Raw genomic sequence first — 22,832 nt, forward strand, 5'->3', positions numbered from 1 at the left:
CCTATTCCAGTATTCTTGCCTGGAGAATCCCCATGGACAGAGGAGCCTGGCAGGTTACAGTCGATGGGATTGAAGAGTCGGAGACGACTGAGCAACTAAGCACAAATATGTGCCAGACACTGTGCAGAGAATCCAAGCATTATACCAAACTTATAAAAGCTAAGGCAGAAATAAATTGAGAATTTTCTCCATGGCAACACAGCCAGAAAGTGATTTAAACTGAAATGTGCTGGACACCAGTACCTCTACTTTCCTTTAGGTTGCTAGATCGCCTCCCTTTAAGCAGTATTTTCCTGTCCATCCTTCTCATAGGTTGTGAGAGCGAACTTTCTAAAATGCAGAGTTTGCTATATTAAGAAACATAACTTCATGAGAGGAACTGCTATTAAGGTCTGATTCCGGCGGCCCTCTTCTTTGAAGCTTTTCTCAATTTATCACTCTTTAACGCAGCCTCTACCTCACTAGATTCTCACAGTTTGTGAGCCTTCCCGACTGCACGAGGAAGGCTGTGGCTAAATCCTCAACTTCTAGCATGGGTCTTGGCACACAGTAAGTCCACATTGCTGCTGCTGCTGCTAAGTCGCTTCAGTCGTGTCCGACTCTGTGCGACCCCATAGACGGCAGCCCACCAGGCTCCCCCGTCCCTGGGATTCTCCAGGCAAAAACACTGGAGCGGGTTGCCATTTCCTTCTCCAATGCATGAAAGTGAAAAGTGAAAGTGAAGTCGCTCAGTCCACATTAACCCTGTGCTAAAGGGAAAAGTTGGAAACCGGACACCAGAGGGCAGGAGGGAAGATCAGTCAGATCTCCCTTGCTTCCTTATAGCTGGCAGTTGAGGAGACCCCGCCTCCTCGCTCGGCTCCTTTGGCCTCGGACCTCTGAAGTGGACTAGGGGCGTGGCCAGGAGGGGCGGGGCCTGCTGAAAAGGCGGGAACTGGGCGAGCCCTGATTGGTCGGCCTTTTGGCGCGCACGGGCAGACTGACAGGAGGCGCGAAGCCAGGCTCGCGCTGTGCTGGAAGACTGGGACCTTCCCCAGGCGCGCGTGCGCACGGCCACTTGTACCCTGCCGTTTCCTCTCCAGTCTGGCGCCTAGCACACCTTGGCAGGAACTGGTGGGGGCGTAGCCTGGCCGCAAGCGCTCACTTTTGCTCTTCTCTTCAGGCCTCAAGCAGGAACCTCACGCCAAAAGGGACTGCGCCCGCCTCACGCCTGGGCTCGGAACGTGGTGGCCGAGGCCGGCGTGAGGCTCCGGCACGCGAACAGCCTCCGGGGGCCAGCGCGAGACACTGTCCAATCAGGCTTCCAAGTTTGGGGCTGGCGCAAAACCAGAAGGGGGGTCTCTCGAGGCGGATGCTGGAGGCCAAGGGGAATAGTTCGGGGGCTTGCCGGTCAGACGGGAGCCTGGGGTCCACTCAGGAACGGCATTTCCTGGCCGTGGTCACTCTGGGAGTTTCGGGGGGCGGGAGGGCGGGTGTGCCTTGGGTGCCCAGGCTGTATGCGAGGTGGGACCTGGGCAGCAGAGCCGGAGTTTGGATTTGAGGGAGGGCCTAGGTTTGCGGGACCAGGCTCAAGTTTGACGTATGAAGTCTCTGAATAGTGTTGGGGACTTGGGGATCACCAGTTAGGACCTGTAGTCTTGGGATTTGTGTCTGGATAGAACTAGTTTTGGGAAATCTGAAAATCTTGGGTTTTGTCACTGGAACTTTCCTGTTGGAATCAGAGATACTAATGTGGAAATCTAGAAGCCTAGAGTATAATTTGGGGGCCTGAGGTCTAATTTTGGAGAATTGAAGTCTCAATATAGATTTAAGGTCTAGAATCTTAATATAGAGTATGAGATGTGAGATTTAGGGTTTGGAGTCCCAGTTTAGAACTTTAAGAACTGTTAAGGCCTGGAGTCCCCCACATTGAGTATGGGGCTGCAGTTTTAGAGTTTGGGTTTTAGATAGAACTCACATGTGAGATCTCAGTTTAGGCTTGGGGGCACAGTTTGGGGGTCTGAAGTGACAGTTTGAGGGTCTAGAGGTCTTCGTTTTCAAATCTGAGGTAAATTTGGGGGGGGTGAGGTTTGCTTTTGGGAGCTCGGGTTTCTTTGTTTAGGGTTTGGGTTCTCAATATTAAGGTTTCTGGTCTGTGTTCTTAATATTAGTATTGGGCTTATATTTGGAGATCAGAAGTTGACAGTTTAGGGGTCTAGAATACCTCAGTATTAGAGTTTAAGGCTTTTAGGTTTAGGAAAGTCTCCTTTTTAGGCTCTAGATCCTCATTTTGGACGTTTAAAATCATACGGTTGCTGTCTTAATATCATAGTTTAAATATCTTAAGCCACAGTTTTCAGGTCCGCTCTCCACCGCAGAGTCTGACATCTCATTATTAAGACTAAAGCTCTGAATCAAAGTTTGGAAATCTGCTGCTTTTAGTTTTAGGTCTGGATCATGATTTACAAGCCCAAACTTCCAATTTGAGATTCATGGACCTCAGTTTAGACTTTGGACATTTTCGTTTGTTCTATTGGCCTGTGTTTATGGGGACTCAGGACTCTTTTGGGGATCTCTTGAGTGCTCAGAGGAGCACCGTGGAGGGAAATGAGGCTGCCTATCATACTGTGCATTCTTCTTGGAATCCCAGAGGTCACTAATAATTCTTTCTTTTCCCCTCTTTGCAGATGTGGGATTCCAGCAAACATGTGTGTTCTCCTGAACAGCCCAGAACCAACTCCCTGAGTCCCAGTGACAGGTAAGGGCTCCCCCTGGCCCACCTCCCTTGCAGCTCTCGCCACTCTGGTAGAATGATAATAACAATAGTGTTTACTGAGCATTTATTAGTTTGCCAGACTTTTTGCTAAGCTTTTTGTTTGTATACTTGTTAATCCTGACAACAACTCCAGGAGGAAGTAGGTGCAAATATTACTGCCATTTCAAGATGAGAGAACTCTGAAGTAGTTGGCAGAGATCCTCTCTAAGCCCTTGCAGGTTTTGACATTCTGATTTTTTAAAAATGCCCTTCCTTCCTTTCTTTTATTTACGTATTTATTTTGCCATCAAGCCCCGACCAAGTGTCAGGAATCTAATAGAGAGGTTTTCCCAGCAGATTAGGGTTGGATCAGATTTCTCCCTTCCTCCAACATCTGGATAAAGAAGAGAGCCAAAATTCATCTTATCCCTTATTTTCTTCCCCAGTGACTTTTCATCTACCTGTCTCTTCATTTATTAACTCCAAAAATCAGCATCCGCTCTATTTAGGTTCTCTGCTTAGGAACTGTGCTCAGAAGGAGCACATGAAGACAATGAAGAATTTCTCTCCTGCTTGCCTATTCTTCCTGGAATTCCAGAGGTCACCAACAGTGCATTCTCTTTCCTCGCTTTTTAGATGTGGAGTCATTGTATTAATAAAGACTCAATTGCAATTAACAGAAACTTAGCTAAAACTGGCTAAGGCATAAATGGGGATTTATTGGATCCTTTAAACAAAAAATTCTGGGGCATCAGGCTAGGCTGGTTCCAAGTGAGGGGTTAAATTATATGGCCAGAAATCTGCCTGTCTTGGCTCTGCTGTTGTCTGGGTTGGCTCTCCATTTGTGTGGGCAAGATGGCTCCTAAGCCCCTCCAGGTCCATGTTCTGCCAGCCTGACAAGTCTGGCAGAGATTTTCTCCCCAGGATCCATTGACTCTGATTGGTGAAGCCTGTGTTACTACCCAAATCCTCAACCAATCCCTTGACTTCTTGATTAGACTTTGTTTCAGTGCTCCCTAATGGAAGGGAAAAGTCAAGTAACTGGTTCAGGATTTGGGTAGTAACCCAGACGTAGCTAATCAGAGTCAATGGATCCTGGAAAGAGAATCTATGCCAGACTTGTCAGGTTGGCAGGATGTGGACCTGGAGTGACTGAAAGGTCTCTTGCCCTCACAAATGGTGAGCCAACCCAGACAACATCAGAGCCAAGAGTGGAAGGGGAGGTTGGGTTCAAACTCTGTGAACCACATGGACTGAGAGTGGGGGAGGGATCGTAACCCAAAGGAAATTATTACCAGAAAACGGGGATTGGATGTTGGTCAACCAAAAATGACAGTTTTATCAACCATAGTCATCCACTACAATACCTCCACCCTATTCTCCAACATCCCTTATACCTAAATCGTTCCAACAAATGACTGTCTACCTTCTATCTTGAACAAACCTTTCATGAGCACGCCCTTGGTGCTAAACACCTGGACAAGATCACGCTTTCCAGCCAGCTCCATTTTATAAATGAATTATAAACAGGTTTGGAGAGATGAAAGCACTTGTCCAAAATCACACAGCAAGTGGCAGAGCTGGAATTTCAACCAGATCTGTTTGCTTCAAAAGCTGAAGTTTATAATAACCAACTGTTATACTGCTTCTTGGGACTGCCCCTTGCTTTCCCTCATTTTGAGGTGGCTTTTAAATTCTTGCACATGTTAAGCAAATTAGAGTCAGGGCCTTGGATTTCACATAGCTGATATGAGAAATTTGGACTGGCTTTTTTTTTTTTTTTAAGATTTTTTTGATGTGGATCACTTTTAAAGTCTTTATTTAATTTTTTACAATACTGTTTCTGTTTTACGTTTGGTTTTTTGGCCACAAGACATGTGGGATCTTAGGTCCCTGACTAGGGATTGAACCTGCATCTCCTGCTCTGGAAGTTAAAGTCTTTACCACCAGGGAAGTCCCCTGGACTGGCTCTTGATTAAAGCTCCTTCCAGCTCCTGTAAAATAAAGGAATAGTGAGTGTTTAGGCTGAGTAGCTCAGGGAAAAGGAAACCCAAGAATTAGAGTGATTTGCCACTTCAAAGACTGAAAGGCAATCATAAGACAGAATAGCATTCTTTAATTCAACACAATTTTTTGTTGAGCACCTACTAAGAGCCAGGTATTATTCCAGGAGTTAGGAATATAGCCAAAGCCATATATGACTTTTGTGGGTCGTAGGCAATTTTGCTTTCTTGGGCTCATTCTTTCATTAAAAACACATTAAAAGCTGTCATTTATGACAGCATTGGTATAAAGATGAATGTAATCCAAGTTGAATTATATTAATTTTTTTCTCTTCTGATTTCAAAAGAAAACACTTCATGAGCCCCTAAAATTATCACCAGCCTTTGGCACTGTGCTTACCTGTGCCTAATGGAGAAGTCAGTTCAGGATATAGCAATAAATAAAAGGGACAAAAATCCCTGCTCTTGTGTTTATATTTATAAGGGAGAAAGAAGGAAAGGAAAGAAGAAAAGGAAAAAGAGAGAAAGAAAGAGTTTGGATGCCGATGGATGATGTGAGCATGTGACAAAGAACGTGCCTGTTTAGATCAGGTAGTCAGGAAAGGCCTTTCTGGGGTTGTTACATTTAAGCTAAAGGCTGAATGGCAAGAAATCAGCCATGTGAAAAATCAGGGCGAAGAAACATTCCAGGTGGTGGGGATGGGAAAGTCCCTGAAGGCAGAAATAAACTTGGCAGTTGAGAGAAACAGAAAAAGACCTGTGTGGCTGAAACTGACCTGTTCCCCACAGAATCAGAGGGCAGAGCTGGGATTAGTGAGTGAAAATCATAGAGACTGTGAGGAAGACTTGTCTGAAACCAGAACCATCCAGCAAGGAAAGAAGCCCCCTTGGGAGGGAGTGCCCCATTCCCAGAGGCCTCTGTGAGCACAGCCCCGGGTCACACCTATTCAGGACTGTTGCCCAGGACAGACCAAGATTTTGCAATTCCTAGTTACCCTTATTCTCCCTCCAAATAAAAAATACATATTTATATATATTATTCATATATAAATATATATATGTATTAAACATATAAATATAGATGTTTATATGTATTATTTATATATTTATATATAATTTGTCTGCGCCGGATCTTAGTTGCAGTGTGCAGGATCTTTGATCTTTGTTGCAGCACCTAGGATCTTTTTAATTGGGGCCTGTGGGATCTGGGTTCCCTGACGAGGGATGGAAATGGAGCCCCCTGCATTGGAAGGTTGGAGTCTTAGCCACTGGACCACGAGGAAAATCTTCTTATCCTCAGCAAATTATATAGCTGGTTTTGCTTCTAGTTGCCATTTTATGTTGTTTGTGGAACAATTTGATAGATGGATACCTGGCTGTACTGTGGACTCTAGAAAGTTATTGTTTTATAGATTTTTATCCCTGTCACCAATCACATTTCCTGGCACACAGTAAGGGCTCAATAAGCAATTGCTGAATGAATGAGTAAGAATGATTCTTTCAACTTCAGAGTTTGGTTGGGGAGATAAGAGTGCCTCCCACACTGGTCCCTCATGTCCTTGAGGACAGCGAATCGATTTCTCTCCCTTTCCACAGTGTCCAGCACAGGACCTGGCAAAGAGGAGGTATCGAGGGACTTCCCTGGCAGTCCAGTGGTTAAGACTCGTCGCTCCTAATGCAGGGGCAAGGGTTTGATCCCTGGTCAGGGAACTAAGATCCTGCATGCCACACAGCACAGCCAAAAATAAAAGAGGGGGTATCAGTTTGTGGGTCTGAGTAGGAATCAGAAATACATATGTAATCAATTGGAGTATGTTTGGCTTGATCCTGCTTTCAGTCAGGGAGAAAGACGGGAGGCTTCCTGGGGTGGATGGCAATTGAACCAGGCCCTGAAGGAAGATGAGATAAGGATTGGTGGAGACGAGGTGTTCGGGCTTTCCCAAACAAGTAGCAGGAGTAGTGCCAGAAGTGTGTAATTTGGGAGAGAGGCGCCAACATCTTTGTGTCTCCATCTGTCAGGAGAAAGAGGTACAGGTGTGTGTACATGGATATATTATGAATTATGGATTCAGGGATTATATCCTGAAAGTTCTGCATCTGCTCAGGAGTTAACTTCTTTCACACCCTTATTTATCTGTTCATTTAGCAAATAGGCAGTGAGTTCCCGCAATGTGCCAGACCTTGTTCTAGGTGCCCCCAACTCAGCTCTCAGCCTAGTGCAGGGATCAGAGAAATGCATGAGCTCAGGGTCAGGGGCCCCTTAGCAGAGGTACCTCACCTGTCCTGTGGAGTTGGGGGCTGTTGATGGGAGAGAACGAAAGGAAGTAAGAGATGAGACCAGAATGATCAGGTGGGCCAAGCCGTGGGGGGAGGGGCGGGCATTATAAGCCATGTTAAGGGTTTGATTTTTGATAAAATCAAGGACTTGATTCTTAATAATGGGATGGCATTGAGAGGTTTGAAGTACTTCTTAGGTAACTAAGGTATTCAGTCCTATGGATAACCCTCTGCGCCTTGAAAGAATATCCTCATTCATTTTGCACAGATGAGAAAACCATAGACATTTTTGTGTTTCAGAAAGATCACTCCAGGGACTTCCCTGGTGGTCCAGTAGCTAAAATTCTGTGCTCCCAATGCCAGGGGCCCAGGTTCCATCCTTGGTTAGGGAACTAGATCCCAAGTGCCTCAACGAGAGATTGAAGATCCCACGTGCTGCCACTAAGACCTGGTGTTGCAAAATAAATATTAAAAAAAAGAAAGAATGATCACCCTGACTCTCAGAGAGAGTATGGTTTGGAGGAGGCCAGATGGGAGGCTGGGAGAACTATGAGGATGTCAACACATGGACTAGAGTAGAGGTGAGGGGATGGAGAGAAGGGATTGGAGGAGGAATGGGCAAAATTTGGTGACTGGGAGTTCCCTGGGGGTCCACTGGCTAAGACTCTATGCTTCCACTGCAAGAGGCATGGGTTCAATCCCTGGTCAGGGAACTAAGCTTCTCTGAGATGGGGAACACTGAAACAGGTGGATTGGGGGGTGGTGTCAGATACCAAATTCCATTTGGGATGTCCTAACCAAAACCGGCTCTTGTCCCAAAACAGGAAGCAGAGGAAAAACCATACCAGCAAACTGCAAGAGCTGGCATTGATGCTGCCAGTGACCCTGAAGACTGGTACCAAGAAGCTCACCAAGGTAAAGGGGCTGAAGGAGAGGAGGTGAATTTGGGAGGCAGATCGGAACATTTCAGCAATTGGGCTGACCTCCCTTGTCCTGGGAAATCTAGACAGACACACAAACCCAGTGACAGCACTGAGATGGTAAGAGTCCTGCTCTGAGTGGGAATTTCTGGGAGTCTGTGATCCCATGACCAGAAGTCTGAGGAATTCTTTCCTGCAAAGGAGGCAGGGGGAGGGACCTCTCTGGTGATCTAGTGGTTGAGAATCTGAATTCCCAATGCAGGGGGCACAGGTTTGATCCCTGGTTAGGGAAGATCCCACATGCCATGTGGCATGGTGACCAAAAAAAAAAAGAAAAAGAAGGCGGGAGGAATTGACAGAGGAAAAAAATAGGCAAGGCACCAGGTCAAGGTCATCTCCCTGGGAGTCAAGACAGTCTGGATCTGAGCCCTCCAGCTTCACACCTGCAGAACTCTGGGCAGCTCACTCAGATTATCAGCCTTTCAAGCCTCAGATTTCTCAGCTATAAATCAAGGAAAAATAACTACTCCTACTCATATTGTGAGACCAAAAAGACCCGATAGCCGTTACAGGGCCTGAATAAATGTCGGTTCCCTTTCTGACAGCCTTCTTTTGTGATTTCATTGGGATGATTTCCGAATTTGGTTCTTCTCAGAGGTTCCAGGAGAGCATCTGTTTCCTCCCCCTTTGCCAATTTCTGCACATGTGCGAGCTCAGTCACTTTAGTCGTGTCCGACTCTTTACAACCCCATGGACTGTAACCCGCCAGGCTCCTCTGTCCATGGGATTCTCCAGGCAAGAATATTGGAGTGGGTTGCCATGCCCTCCTCCAGGGGATCTTCCTGACCCAGGGATCGAACCCAAGTCTCCTGAGTCTCTTGCATTGCAGGCAAGTTCTTTACCCCTGAGACACTGGGGAAGCCTTGTCAGTTTCTAGAGGCAACGTATGGTTTTTGGTTCATGGCCTTTTCAAAGCTAGAAGCATAACAGCTTCTGGTCTCACCTCTATCTCTGCTTTGGTCAGCAGTTTGCTCCCTCTGCCTTTGGCCCTCCTGCCTCCCGCTTATAAGGATGCTTGTGATTGCATTGGGCACACTCAGATAAGCCAGAATCAAGAATCATCTCCCTATCTCAAGATCCTTAATCACATCTGCAAAGGCCCCTTTGTCATATAAGGCAACACATGCACATGTTCCGGGAACCAGGCCATGGACACCTTTGGGGGAGGCATTATACAGACCACCACAGTGCTCAAAATTAGCTGAGAAATTTTGCCCTTTTGCCCACTGGAGAATTTGGTGTGCATGGGCTCTTATAGTTCTTGGCAGGGAGGGTGGAGATGGCTGAGACAATCCCTGCACTGGAGGAATGACAGTCAAGTCAGGGCACAGGCAGCAGCATTTCATCACGAGCAGAGGACCACATCCCCATGGTAGAATCCTCTCCAGGTCTCAGTCCACTGTCCCCTCTCTTTTCGTGGCTGCACTGTGCAGCTTTCCAGATCTTAGTTCCCTATCTAGGGACTAAATCTGGGCCCTCAGCAGTGAAAGCACAAAGTCCTAACCACGGGACCACCAGGGAGTTCCCTCAGCTGTCTGAAGGATCCCATTTCTTTCCCGTTTTCAGTTCAGTTCAGTTCAGTTCAGTCGCTCAGTTGTGTCCGACTCTTTGCGACCCCATGAATCGCAGCACGCCAGGCCTCCCTGTCCATCACCAACTCCCGGAGTTCACTCAGACTCAACGGCCATCGAGTCAGTGATGCCATCCAGCCATCTCATCCTCTGTTGTCCCCTTCTCCTCCTGCCCCCAATCCCTCCCAGCATCTTTCGCATGAGGTGGCCAAAGTACTGGAGTTTCAGCTTCAGCATCATTCCTTGCAAAGAAATCCCAGGGCCGATCTCCTTCAGAATGGACTGGTTGGATCTCCTTGCAGTCCAAGGGACTCTCAAGAGTCTTCTCCAACACCACAGTTCAAAAGCATCAATTCTTCGGCGCTCAGCCTTCTTCACAGTCCAACTCTCACATCCATACATGACCACAGGAAAAACCATAGCCTTGACTAGATAGACCTTCCTCTCTTAAATTAAGTCCTGGGCCTCCTGCTTTACATACGACCTTCATCCCAGTCAGTCCTCAGTCTCAGTCATCAACTAAGCATTTATTGGTCAACGAATGTATCAGGCTGTATGCTGGGCAATTTCACACACTCAAATTTATTTCATCCTAATGATACGCCTCTGAGCCTGAATGAATACCCTTGTGCCCATTGCACAGATGAGAAAACTGAGGCTCTAAGGAGGTAAAATGACCTGCTCCCAGTGCACAGCCAGTAAGTGGCAGGTTGGAGCCAGGACCTAAGCTAATAGTCTTTGGGCTGTGTGCGGTGTGGCCACACATTGTGTGGTGTGCGTGCTTGGTTGCTAAGCAGTGTCTGACTCTTTTCGAGCCCATGGACTATAGCCTGCCAAGCTCCTCTGTCCCTGGGATTTCCCTCAGGCAAGAATACTGGAGTGGGTTGCCATTTCCTTCTCCAGGGAATCTTCCTGATCCAGGAATTGAACCCGCATTGGCAGGTGGATTCTTTACCTGCTGATTCTTTACCCACTGAGCCACCTGGGCATCAATAGCCATTAATCCTTAAGTAAATTATAACTCCCTCTGTGTATCAGGTTCCCTGGTGGCTCGGACGGTAAAGAATCCACCTGCAGTGCAAGAGATCTGTGTTCAGTCCCTTGGTCAGGAAGATTCCCTAGAGAACGAAATGGCTCCCCACTCCGATATTCTTGCCTGGAGAATTCCATGGGCAAAGGAGCCTGGCGGGCTACAGTCCACGGACTTGAAAAGAGTCAGACACTACTGAGTGACTATTTTTTTTCCCATGGATCAGATTAAACATGTTTAGTGACTATCCGTATTACATTTTATGGAAAAGTTTCACGTATGTCCCTCTTGAGACCATGCTTCCTCTTTTTAAATTAATTTTTATTGGAGTATAGTTGATTTACAGTGTTATGTTGGTTTCTGCTGTATAGCAAAGTGAATCAGTCATACATATACATATATCCACTCTTTTTTAGGTTCTTTTCCCGTATAGGTCATTACAGAGTATTAAGCAGAGTTCCTGGTGCTAAGTTTCCTTGTTAGTTATCTATTTTATATACAGCAGTGTGTATATGTCAATCCCAGTCTCTCAATTTATCCCCCACTCCCGAGACCATGTTTCCTGATGTGGGGTTTGGAAGATTCCTGCTCACAGTTTTGTTGTTATTCTAGGGATCTATTTCAATCCAAAAAAAAAGTTATAGGTATTCTTTCCTCACCTCCTTACCAGGCTAACTCCTTACACTCTTCGGTTTATTTTTTTTTAATTTCAATATTTTTAATTTTTTGGCCACGCCACACGACATATAGAATCTTAGTTCCCCAACCAGGGATTGAACTTGAGCCCCCTGCCCTGGAAGCACCGAGTTTTAACCACTGGACTGCCAGGGAATTCCCCACTATTCAGTTTCAATGCTGCCACTTGAGAGAGGCCTTTTTGGACACCCAAGCCTAATTGCATCATGCTCTTTTATTCCTAATGCTTATCACACAGTCAATAATTTTATGTGAATTATGAGTTTATTAAGGTCTGCTGCCCTCCCTATATTGTAAGTTCTGTGAAGGCAAAAAAAAAGTTTGTATAGTTCACCCTCCTTGTGGCTTACTGGTTGGTATCTTTTTTAGCTTAGTATCTCCAGTGTCAACTCAGCCTTGACTTAGTGGCTGGATGGGGGATGCCTGCTGATGCTATGGGGAAAGAGTCATTCCTTCAGTGATAACTGGCTCCATCACTTCTGCGTTCTGTGTGCTCAGGATCCAGAAATCCATCAGCTACATTCTCTTACTCTCAACGGGTTCAAGGTCAATGGGAGAGAATGACACATCAATGGATAATTATAAAACAGTGTGGCAAGTGCCTTGGTGGAAACAGGCCCAGGGTGTCACAGGAGTGCTGAGGAGAGACATCTGAACAGCCTAGGTGTGGGGTCAGGAGGTCAGGAAAGCTTCTGGAAGGCGGGGAACGCTGTGCCGAGGCTCAAAGAAAGAAGCCAGGGAGGAGAGGGGGACTGTGCACGTGCCTAAGGGCCAGGGGCAGGAAGCCCAGCAGCATGTGCCCCCAAAACCACAATGGGAGGCAGGCAGGCCTGGCTTCACACCCCAGCTCGGCCACACCTTCTCTGTAACCCAGCGATCCCTTCAGCGCTCTGGGCCTGTCTTCAGAGCTGAAACCGTTGGCTCCCTGGGCCACGGTAAGGACTGAAGGGCACAACAGGAACCTCTCTGCCCATGGTGGGAGGATTGCTGGGATGGGGCCCCAGGGGTCCTGGAGCCTGACTGTCCCTGGTCCCCAGCAGCCTCACGTGATCTTGAGTGCCTGCTCAATCCCGTCTTTCTTTTGGGAGCAGAAGGAGGTTCTCTTGCACGTCCTGCAGTACATTCACTACCTACAGAGCAGCATCAATGTGACCAAGGCCTTGCTCCAGCTCCACACCAACCATGGGCACGGCGGGCTCAGGGGTAAGTAAGCTCAGCCGACGTTCCCAGTGCCTGCTATGTTCAGGCTGTAGGGGATGTTGAAGTGACCTAAATGGTTCCCATCCTCCCCGGATCTCACAGCCTGGCGTGAATCCAAGATGCTGTGACCTCAGAGGAGTGTGTCTTGGGAAGCCTGTAGGGGGAGGGCCCTTAGAGCGGGCCTTCAAGGACAGGGGGGCACCATGCCAGGCAAACAAGAAACAATGTGAGCAGGAGCCCGCAGGCACAAGAAGACACAAATGGAAAGTCTGGGGACAGGTGAGCCATCGGGTGTGACTGGAGGGGCCGTGCAGCACCCAGATGACGTGCACAGACTCCAGAGCCAGGTCCAGACTCAGACATATGTGTCTCATGACCTAAACTGCTCTGTGCCTCAGTTCCCTCATCTGCAAAATGGACCAGTACGAGTACTTCCTTAATGTTTGTTGTGAGAATTTAATGAGTTAATACACGCAAGGAGTGCTGTCACACAGTGCCTGGAACATGCCAGTCGTCCCACATTGTATGTGCTGGGTGGTGGTGTTACTGGTGTGAGAAATACCCTGGCAAGAAGGGTAGGAGGTGAGGCAGAGATGAGATTCTGAAGGGCCTCGAGAGCCTGGCTCGGGAGGGAGATAGAGAGGATGAAAACGACTGAAGGACTGTAAGCCAGAGGAAAACCACCGTCAGAGTGGCTGTTTAGGGAGAGGTCCCTGACATCTAGTGTGGGGGTCATTAAGTAAGAAACGAGTCAGGGAGACCAGAGGAGACACTTCTAGGAGGGACCTGGGCAAGAGACCGCAAGCAAATGCAGCACCATGGCTGAGAGTGTGGGCTGAAGAGGGTCAATTTGGGAGATGTTCACGAGGAAGAATTGCGAGGCCTGGGGGAGAGGCCGCGGGCCACCCACCGTCTTGAGGAGGTAGGAAGAGGAGTTGGTTTGGGAGCGGAAGATGGGTAAGCATTTGGGAAGCACTGAGTCAGTCTTCTGTCTGGGCCGAGGCCCGGAATGGACCTGCAGATACCTGAGTTTTCACCTGTACTTCTGCCACCTGGCTGTGGAACTTCAGACAAGTCCCATCTCCTCCCGGGACCTCAGTTTCCACTTTTACAAAGTCTGTCTGGAGACTGCAGCAGCCTCCCTCCCCCCGTCCAGTGGGAAGCATTGTCCAGAGGCAGGACTCAAGGCTGGACGAAGGTGAGGCCGTCTGACCTGCCTCCTTCTCCATCCTCTGCAGGGCTGGGTTGGAACCCTGCTGCAGGCCCCGCAAAGCAGAGACTCTCCACCCCATCCAGCTCCCCACACTCTCAGAAGTCCCGTCTTTGGGGAGCATGCCGGAAACCTCGGAAGAAAAAGCCTACCCGAGCATCAGGTACAAGTCTGCAGTAGAACAGGTAGCAGGAGTCCCACAGGAATGGGGCTCCTTCTCCAGGGTCGTCGCCACTCCAGGGAGGCCAAGTCAGCAGTCCTGAGCCTGGACCAGGCTCTAGATTCAGACGTGCCTCAGTTCAACTCCTGGTGCCCTCCTCCTCCTAGCTCTGAGGCCTGGAGTGGGGGTGGGAGGGTCACTCCCATCCTCTGAGCCTCCGTTTCCTGGTCTGGATATTGGAGTGCCTGCCACAGGGTGGGCCTCAGGATTAGGAGCCCATGTGCACACCTCTCAGCAGTGCTTAAGTGGCGGGGCATGTGGCCAGCGCCCAGCAAATGGAATCTGCTGTCAGCATTTATCATCCCTCTGTCCTGTCATCCATCCCTAGGCCAGGGCAGCGGGGCGCATGGGTGATGGAAGGACCCCTGTGTGGGAGGCGAGGGTCCCAAGTCCCACCTCAGCCATGCTACTGACTCACTATCTGTCTCTTCCCCCTTTTGAGCTCCATTTCCCATGTCTTTAAAAAGGGAGTTTGGGACTTCCCTGGTGTTCCAGAGGTTAAGATTCCGCTTTCAATTCAGAGGGCACTGGTTCAATCCCTGGCTGAGGAACTAAGTTCCTGCATGCCACATGACCTAGCTTTAAAAAAAAGTTGGAGCGGGGAGTTGGACCTAATCAATGATTTCCAGCCCTGGCTGCACATCTGAATCACTGGGATGCTTTCCCTGCCTGTGCCTCACACCCAGAACGCTGGGCTTCAGTTATCTGGGTGGAACTTGGGCATCAGTATTTTTCAGAGTTTTCAAAGTGATTCTAACATGTGGGCAGAGGAAGGGGCTATCCGACTAGATGGTCTTTAATTGAGGATCTGGGCTTACCTGAGAAGGACTGAGTGACCCAGCCAGGCAAAGCTTTGAAGCAGGTCATTGGGACCAGAGCAGAGTGTCTCCACCCCAACCCCAACCACCTTCTGGAGACAGTGCCCCCCGCCCTGTCTGATGCCATCTCTCTCCTCTCCCAGAACGCCAGACCCGGGCCCAGAACCCTCGTCGCTGTCTGGCCCTGGAGAAGCCTGAGAAGCTGGAGACCCCATCTCCAGACCAGAAAGGAGGAAATGTGGTGGGGACCACCACCCCTCCAAGATGCTGGGACTCCTGCAGTCTCCCCAGGGCTGAGGCATCCTCATTTCAAGGTGACAGGAAGGGAGGAAGACGCCAGCTGACATTGCTGGATGTGGCTGAGAACAGCGTCCACTGTGACATCTCAAGTTGGTCTCTTTCCTCTCCACTGACTTAGCCAGTCATTTACACACCACTGATCAGGCACCTCCCAGCGTCCTGGACACAGTCCTAGGAGCCGGGGCTTGGACCATGCACAAGAGAGGTGCTGTCTCTTGGCTTCGTTCCCAGTTTCCTCTTCCCTTCAGTCTCGGCTGTGGGTGTAAGGCCAGGGACAGGTTCAGTGCAGCCCTCACGTGAGGGCTGCAGTTCACAGAACTGGGGGCAAGAGCCGGGCCTCCTCCTGAGCCTCCCTTCCCTTGAAGCAGCCAGACAAATGCTCCTGTGAGCCAGCTTCAAAGGTGTGACACCCCTAGCAGACACAGGCACGACTGGAAGGCAAGGCCTCGGGGTCATCCTCTTCCTCTGCCCATTCATTCAGCCCTTCCTCCCAGACCCTATCCTCTGGGCCAGGCCATGGGCATGGTGCTAGTGACTGTCCAGTGATCCCATACGCTCACTTCCTGGGGTCACCCATGAGTGGTGGGTGTTCCAGATCGCCTGCTAATCTTGTGACCTTGGACAAGTTTCTTTAGAGCTCAGTGCATCCATTTACTGAACTGTAAATGGGTATTGGACTTCCCTGGTGGCTCAGACAGTAAAGCGTCTGCCTACAATGCAGGAGACCCGGTTTCAATCCCTGGGTGGGGAAGATCCCCTGGAGAAGGAAATGGCAACCCACTCCAGTATTCTTGCCTGGAAAATCCCATGGACGGAGGAGTCTGGTAGGCTACAGTCCATGGGGTCGCAAAGAGTCGGACACGATTGAGCAACTTCACTTTCACTTTCAAATGGGTATTATAATAACCATATCCTTTGGCCAAGGGGTGCTGAGTAGTACGTAAAATGATTAAAACTGCTGGCATGGTAAGTACTATACACTTGTTTGCTACCATCATTTCATCATCATTATTGCACTGAAATATTTTATCTTCTTTAGAGCTTCTAATAGAGATGTAGGATTCCAGAAACCTGGGGGTGATTCAGGGTACCCTGTGGCTCAGATGGTAAAGAATCTACCTGCAATGCAGGAGAGTTTGATCCCCGGATTGGGAAGATCCTCTGGAGGAGGGAATGGCAACCCACTCCAGTATTCCTGCCTGGAGAATTCCAGACAGAGAAGCCTTGCAGGCTACAGTCCATAGGGTCACAAAGAGTTGGACACAACTGAGCTACTAACACCTTCACTTTCAAACCTAATTCAGAGTCCCCGCCCCCAGCCTGAGGTTTTGGCTGGAGTGGGAGGAGGCAGAAGGCTGTGGGAGACCCCGGCACCTCTCCGTGTCCCTGTGAGCCCTGGCATCTGGCCCCGTCACAGGAGTGACCATCCCAACTTGCCCCCGTAGGCTGCTGTGTCAAATATGATACTCAGGATTCGGGGTCTTATCCTGCTTTTGAGGCCCAGCAAGGGGTCGAGATGATCCATTTTCTCAACAAGACCCAGCCTGGTCCCAGGTAAGGGAAGCTCAGGAGATATGAGTTGGGGAGCTGACGTGTTCCAGGGGAATGGTTAAGGCCTGGGGAGAAATGGGGTCAATTTCCACCCTCTGCTGGTATTCGGGGTGACCACCTCTGAGGGCCTAGCTTTGCACCAGGCACTGGGAGCCCAAGGGAAAGCCCTGCTTCCTGTGTGCTGACCAGGGCCACAGCCCCTCCCTGGCCTCCTGTCCTACCCTTCTAGCCTGTCAACACCAGTCACCTGTGTGGCTTTTTTAACAGAGTCCTTGATCATGTTGGGTTTTGGCTTTAGGCTGCTCCCTTTTATTGAGTAGAGCCCAGATATCTTAATTTGCATTTGAGACCCTCTCTTGCCCCAGCTCATCTTGCCAGCCCCTCCCCATGAATCTTATCCTTACCACTAAATATTCACCACTTTGGAAGGAGCCCCACCCGTGTCCCAGCGGGCTTCTCATCCTTGGTTCCCTCTTCCTGGAAGCCTGTTCCCCTCGTCCACCTGGAAGAAACTACCCATCCTTCTACCTATCCTTCTAGCTCAGCATGGTTCTGTGTCCTGCCCTGCCCGCCTTCTCTCTTCCTCCTCAAACCCCTCTCACAACTGCCCCCTGTGTCATCAGCTCTGATGACAGCTGGCCTCTCATCTCAAGCCCTGAAGGTCCCTAAGGGCAGGCACCTCAACTGACTAAGGTTTCTGCCCCAGCACTCCCCCAGCGGTGGGCACAGAACCATCCCCGTCTTACTCCACAGTGGGCAACACTGAGACACCCAGAGGGGAAGGGCTCACTCTGTGTGCCACAGTATTTCCAGCCAGGGCTCCAGGTCTGCCTCGTGAATTCCACCTCTTGCAGGCAGAAGCTGGTGTTCTATGATTCTGGCGAGGAGGTGGGCAAGGAGTCCCCAAATGCTGACCCTTGGATTCCTGCCTGGACTGCAGAGGGCAGCCCCCAAGGTGACTGAAGCTGTCTCTCCCCCTTGTAGGCGGGTGTGGGGCCTTCTTGGTACCTTCTTCTGAGGATGGCTGGGGAAGCGGGAGAGGGATGGATGTCCACTAGACATGGGCACACAGTGTACTTGTTGTCCCTAGCCATTGGTTGCCATGGCGGATGTTGCTAATCAATCCTAACTCTTTCTCTTGATCCCAGAAACTACTTCAGAATCTTTCTTAACACGGAGCTCCAGCTAGCTCATATCGGTCTGTTGGATCTAGCACAACATCATACACATATATAGGCACCCCACTCCAGTGCTCTTGCCCGAAAAACCCTATGGACGGAGGAGCCTGGTGGGCTGCAGTCCATGGGGTTGCTAAGAGTCGGACACGATTGAGCTACTTCACTTTGATTTTTCACTTTCATGCATTGGAGAAGGAAATGGCAACCCACTCCAGTGTTCTTGCCTGGAGGGTCCCAGTGACGGGGGAGTCTGGTGGGCTTCCGTCTATGGGGTTGCACAGAGTCAGACATGACTTAAGCAACTTAGCATAGCATGCCATCCCTAACATAATCCTGGGCTTCCCTGGTGGCTCAGTGGGAAAGAACATGCCTGCCAAGCAGGAGAGGTGGGTTTGATCCCTGTGTTTAGAAGATTCCCCTTGAGAAGGAAATGGGCAACCTGTTCCAGTATTCTTGCCTGGAAAATCCCATGGACAGAGGAACCTGGCGGGCTACAGTCCATGGGGTCGCAAAGAGCCAGACACGACTTAGCGACTAAACCACCACCACCACCAACATGAATCCAGGCACCGCGCCTCTTAATTTCCTCTTCTAAGCACTCACACTGAGGAACTGACAGAGTCACCTTTCCCCAGTGTGGGGCACCATCTCCTCAAAGCCAGCCGTTGTGTTCTGGGAAAGGGCAACGCCTGACACAACCTCAAGCCTGACATTTCATTTTCAGAGAGCCCACTGGCCTTGGGGCCTCCCCAGATTACCAACCTGACGGAGACAGACCCCCTGAAGGAGATCCTAGGGCTCAGCCCCTCCCTCTTCAGCTCCCCAGGGAAATTGCTGCCTGAACAGATCTTGGAGGATGGCAATGAATACCTGACCCAAGGTGAGCACCCAGGGCTGGACCTGAGGTTTGGTTCACTGAGAAGGAAAAAACCCGCAGTGATGCCCACCAAGTATGTAGCCCTTTGCTCGGCAGCACTGGATACCCAGGGGTGAATCCTCCCAGAACAAATCCCGTCCCATCCCTGGAGCCCACAGCCTGGTGAGGAGTTGCTCCAGGCCAGCCTGGTGTGGGGAAGGCTCCGGGACCCTATAGTAGGGACCTACTCACTCTGCCCAGGCTGGAGGTTCCCCACAGGAGCTGGACTGTGAGCTGGACTTGGACTTGGGCAGTAGATCCCAAAGCACAAAGCCAGAGAAGGGCACTCCAGCTATGGGGATGGCAGGACAGCAGCCCGGTGCCCCGAGAGGCGTTTCTGTCCCAGCCACCCTTCTGGTCTCCCTCTCTGTCCCCGACAGCTCTCTTTGAGGAAATATTGTTAGATTCTGCACCTTCACCTTCTGCCTGCATCCTCGAGGAACCACAGAAGAAGGTAGGTGTCTGCCCACACACCTGTCACACACCCGTCCATCCTTCCCACCCACTGATTCACTCATCCGTCCTCTCGACCTTTCTATCACCCCCACCCCTCAACTCAGCCGTCTGTCCATCATGCTTCTCCTGGTCCTTCCAGAGACTCACCCTTCCATCTGTGCCCTAACCTATCTGCTGGCCACCCGGAGCCCTGCTCTATGCTGGGCCCTTGGAATGAACCGCCTGTAAAGAATAAAAGCTAAAAGCTGCCAGGTGCCCAGAAAAGACCCCACATAATCTTAGGACTGTTCTATGAGGCAGACTCTCTTGTGACCCCATTTAACCAGGGAGGAAAGTGAAAACAGCAGGTGACCCCTGGGATCCTTGGTGCAAAAGACCCTCCCTCCCAGGCCCCAGAGCTGACTTCCGCAGCACCGTCTGCTCCAGCCGCTCAACCTCTGACTGACAAGAGGCGCAGCCTGGCTCTGGTCCCCAAAAGGTTCTCTCTCCATGTGTGGGAAGGTGGCCTCTGCTTTAACGAGTAGCTGATTTCACAGTAGAAACAAAGATAGACAGCCTTAGTGGAGCTCTTGTAAACACTGGCCTGGCCTGGCAGGGGATGCGTGATGACACCATCGTGGATGAAACTGACGCTCAGAGGAGTTAAAACTTGCCTAGGTTGTGCCAGCTCCCTCACAGGGGAATTGAGAGGGAGTGCCCCAGAATAGGAGGCAGAAGCCCCCAGTCCACCTCTTCCCAGACCCGCTGTGGGAACTGAGGAACCTTCGCTTGAACTTCTGAGGCGGTGTCTGGATGAGGCTGTTTTGAACCTGAGCTGTTTCCGATGCTCGTGTGACATCCCAGGAAAGCCGCGAGTGGGGGCCATGAAGGGACACCACTGGCCCCCTCTGTTCCTCTCCTCCCATCTTTCTCCTTCATGCCCCAGGACATGCCCCCTGAGGTCCCCAAAGACCCCCCTGACTCCCACGACCTGGGCCAGTCCTCGGTCTCGCTGGACCACTGCTACCTCTCGCTGAGTGAAAACAGCAAGGTGCCGTCCAGCCCCGGCTCGGAGGACATGGACACAGACTCGGTGTGGAGGCAGCAGGAGGTGAGGGAGACGGACAGCCATCGGCCGGGTCAGTCCAGGCCTCCTGCCCGCCCTCACCTACGCCCCTTCACCTCTCTGTGCCCCCGCCAGGACACTCAGGCTGACTTCGAGGGCCTGCAGTCCTCCAGCGAAGATGGGGACTACACGTGGACCCCGACCCGGCGGGTCTCGCCTCTGCCCATGGCTGGGAGGAAGGCCAGGAAGGGCCGGGCCAGCCGGCGTCCCTCCAAGTCCAAGGAGAGCAAGAAAGCCCCTGGCACCCCCCAGATGAAGAAGAAGTGTGTCAACGGCTTCATCATGTTCTGCAGGATGAACCGGAAGCAGTACATCCGGTGGGTGGGCGTCCTCTTCGACCCTGACAGGGGTCCTGCCTCACTGTCCATCCACTCCCAGGGCTAGGCCGCCCTCTGCTGCTGACACTCTCGCCCCCGCCTCCCCTGGCTCCGTGCGTTGTAGGCAGTGAAACTCGCCTCAGACTTATGAAAAAAAGGAAATTAATTGGCTAATATTAACTTATATAATCGATATAACTGATTAATATAATTAATTAATTACTATAATCTGAAAAAAGAGGCTCCACCTTCAGCCGTGGCTGGTCCTGGGACTCCCATGATGCTCTTGGATCTTCACCCCCTTCTGGACTCTGCGTTCCTCCCTGCTGGGCCGGGTTGGGAGTGGGCTCACCCCTACCTAGGAGTTTCAGGCTCATGTCCTGTCTCCCACCCCAGCAACCCTGTGGGAAGACAGCTCCTCATTTCTAAGGTTTCAAGCAGTTCTTGGAGCTGAACTTGATGGGATCTGTCAAGCGCCCAACCCTGAACAATCATTGCCAGCCTGCAGCCTGGGGTAGGGGTGGGGGAGGCCCCTCGCGCCTCAGTGGGGAAGAGCTGGTGCTCCTGAGCTGCAGATGCAGACCCTGGGACACCAGGTGGCCCCTCTCCAGCCACCCTTTAGTCCAGCTCCCTCCTCTGTCACCTCCATTCCAGAGGGCACGAAAAGGGAAGCCTTTCGGGCAACATGGGAGGATCTGAGCTCTCAGATAGGAAAGTCAAGGCTCTGGGAGGGCCAGGGCCCCTTGTGTGGTTGCCCCTTGCCCAAGCCAGGCAGGAGTGCAGGCACCTCCTCACCTCCTCCCCACTCCTGCCACAGAGCCTGCCCTGGGACCGCATCCACGGCTGCCACCAAGGAGCTGGCCCAACTCTGGCGGGTAATGACCCTGCAGGAGCGAAAACCATACTGGTGAGAAGCCCCTGCCCAGAGGCATGGGTGGTGGATGCTAGGGCCCTCCCTGCTCCCCTGAAAATCATCAGAGCCTTGAGCTTCGTGATGTTGGAAACAGGGTGGGAGTCTCCTCAGGTGGGAGATCTGGGTGTCTCCAAAGTTTATGGAAGAGCTGGGGGACAGAAGCAGAGGGGTGCTCTACGCCTGCCTGGAACTTAGAGGGGCAAATAGCTGAATTCTCGATTTGGACCCCCTTGGCCCTAAACTCCCTTTGTGCTCTCTGCTTCAGGGAGTTTCTCAGAGCAGGAAACTGAGTCTTAACTCCCTGTCGCTTGGCCTCCTCCTCTCCCCGTCTCGATGCCCCATCCCTCCTGAAACCCCTCTTCTCTACCAACTTCAAATTGCTGCCACCTGCCCAGTCTTCAGTTGCACCCCCCTCTGGAAAAACAAGCGCACGCACAGATCTTAACAGGTCTCCAAGGAGCTAGTGCTTTCCTGGTGGAGCCGAATAAAGCCCTGGCCATCCCCAGCCCAGGCCCTGGTCACTACTGAGCCCAGAGCACCGGGGCTGGGACGGAGGTGAGACGGAGGAAACCCACCCATCCTACCACCTCTCCCCCAGCACCAAGGCACGCAGGTTCAGTCGCCAGCACAACCGGATCGTGAAGCAGGACAGCTCCAGCAGTGAGGACGAGAACTGGGAGACCCCCAAACCCTTCTACCAGCTGCTGGCCGAGAAGGCCCGAGGCTCCCCAGACCCAGTCTCTCCGGAGTTTCAGCAAGGATGAGGGTGCCGCGCCCTCCCTCGGGCCCTGCTGTTGTTGAAACCAGGAGCCCGTGATGGTTTCCTGGGCCTCACTCCCGCAAGTGCAGGCCCCCCAGGTTGGCAGGTGGTATTATTTATTGATCCTGATGCTTTGTGTTTGCCTTGTATGGGGCAGTCTGAACTTCTGCCCCAAGGTTGGCAAGCCTCTCACAGCCCCCGTCTACTCTGGGCGGGGGAATCAGAGAAGCTACAGAGAGGGTGGAAGGAGCACCCTCCCACCTGAATGAAATGCAGGGAGGTGAAGGTTCCCTCTGCCTGTCCACTGCCCAGCCCAGAATCCAATGCTTTCCACCTTGTTCAATCTCACCTCACTTTCCTCCTCCTACCCTATTCTATTTATAGATTATTTATTGTTTTCAATGAAATAAAACTTTGTTACCAGCAAGAGACAAGGCCAGCTGCTCTGGGCCCTCTTCCTCAGCTCTGTTCTCCGCAGACACCTCCCCAAACAGCTCCTCCAATCTGACCTTCAGGCCTGTCCCCGCTCAGGGAGCATGGATCACAAAGCCAGAAACTCAAGGTGTGCTCTCTCTACTTTAGCTTTTCCTTGGGCAA

The 22,832-nt window shown here is 51.0% G+C and overlaps 1 protein-coding gene across 1 annotated transcript; it reads left to right on the forward strand.

The window, feature by feature from the left end:
- BHMG1 (basic helix-loop-helix and HMG-box containing 1) lies at positions 2,667 to 22,819 on the forward strand. Its single transcript, XM_018063191.1, has 14 exons — positions 2,667 to 2,737; positions 6,302 to 6,362; positions 7,762 to 7,929; positions 12,383 to 12,494; positions 13,730 to 13,864; positions 14,883 to 15,128; positions 16,485 to 16,593; positions 17,445 to 17,545; positions 18,493 to 18,648; positions 19,065 to 19,138; positions 20,066 to 20,230; positions 20,321 to 20,562; positions 21,380 to 21,469; positions 22,074 to 22,819. Exons 1-14 carry the CDS (start codon positions 2,667 to 2,669, stop codon positions 22,237 to 22,239), a joined length of 1,896 nt encoding a protein of 631 aa, XP_017918680.1. The 3' UTR covers positions 22,240 to 22,819.

This window comes from Capra hircus, chromosome 18 (assembly GCF_001704415.2).
Source record: "Capra hircus breed San Clemente chromosome 18, ASM170441v1, whole genome shotgun sequence".
NCBI lineage: Eukaryota > Metazoa > Chordata > Mammalia > Artiodactyla > Bovidae > Capra > Capra hircus.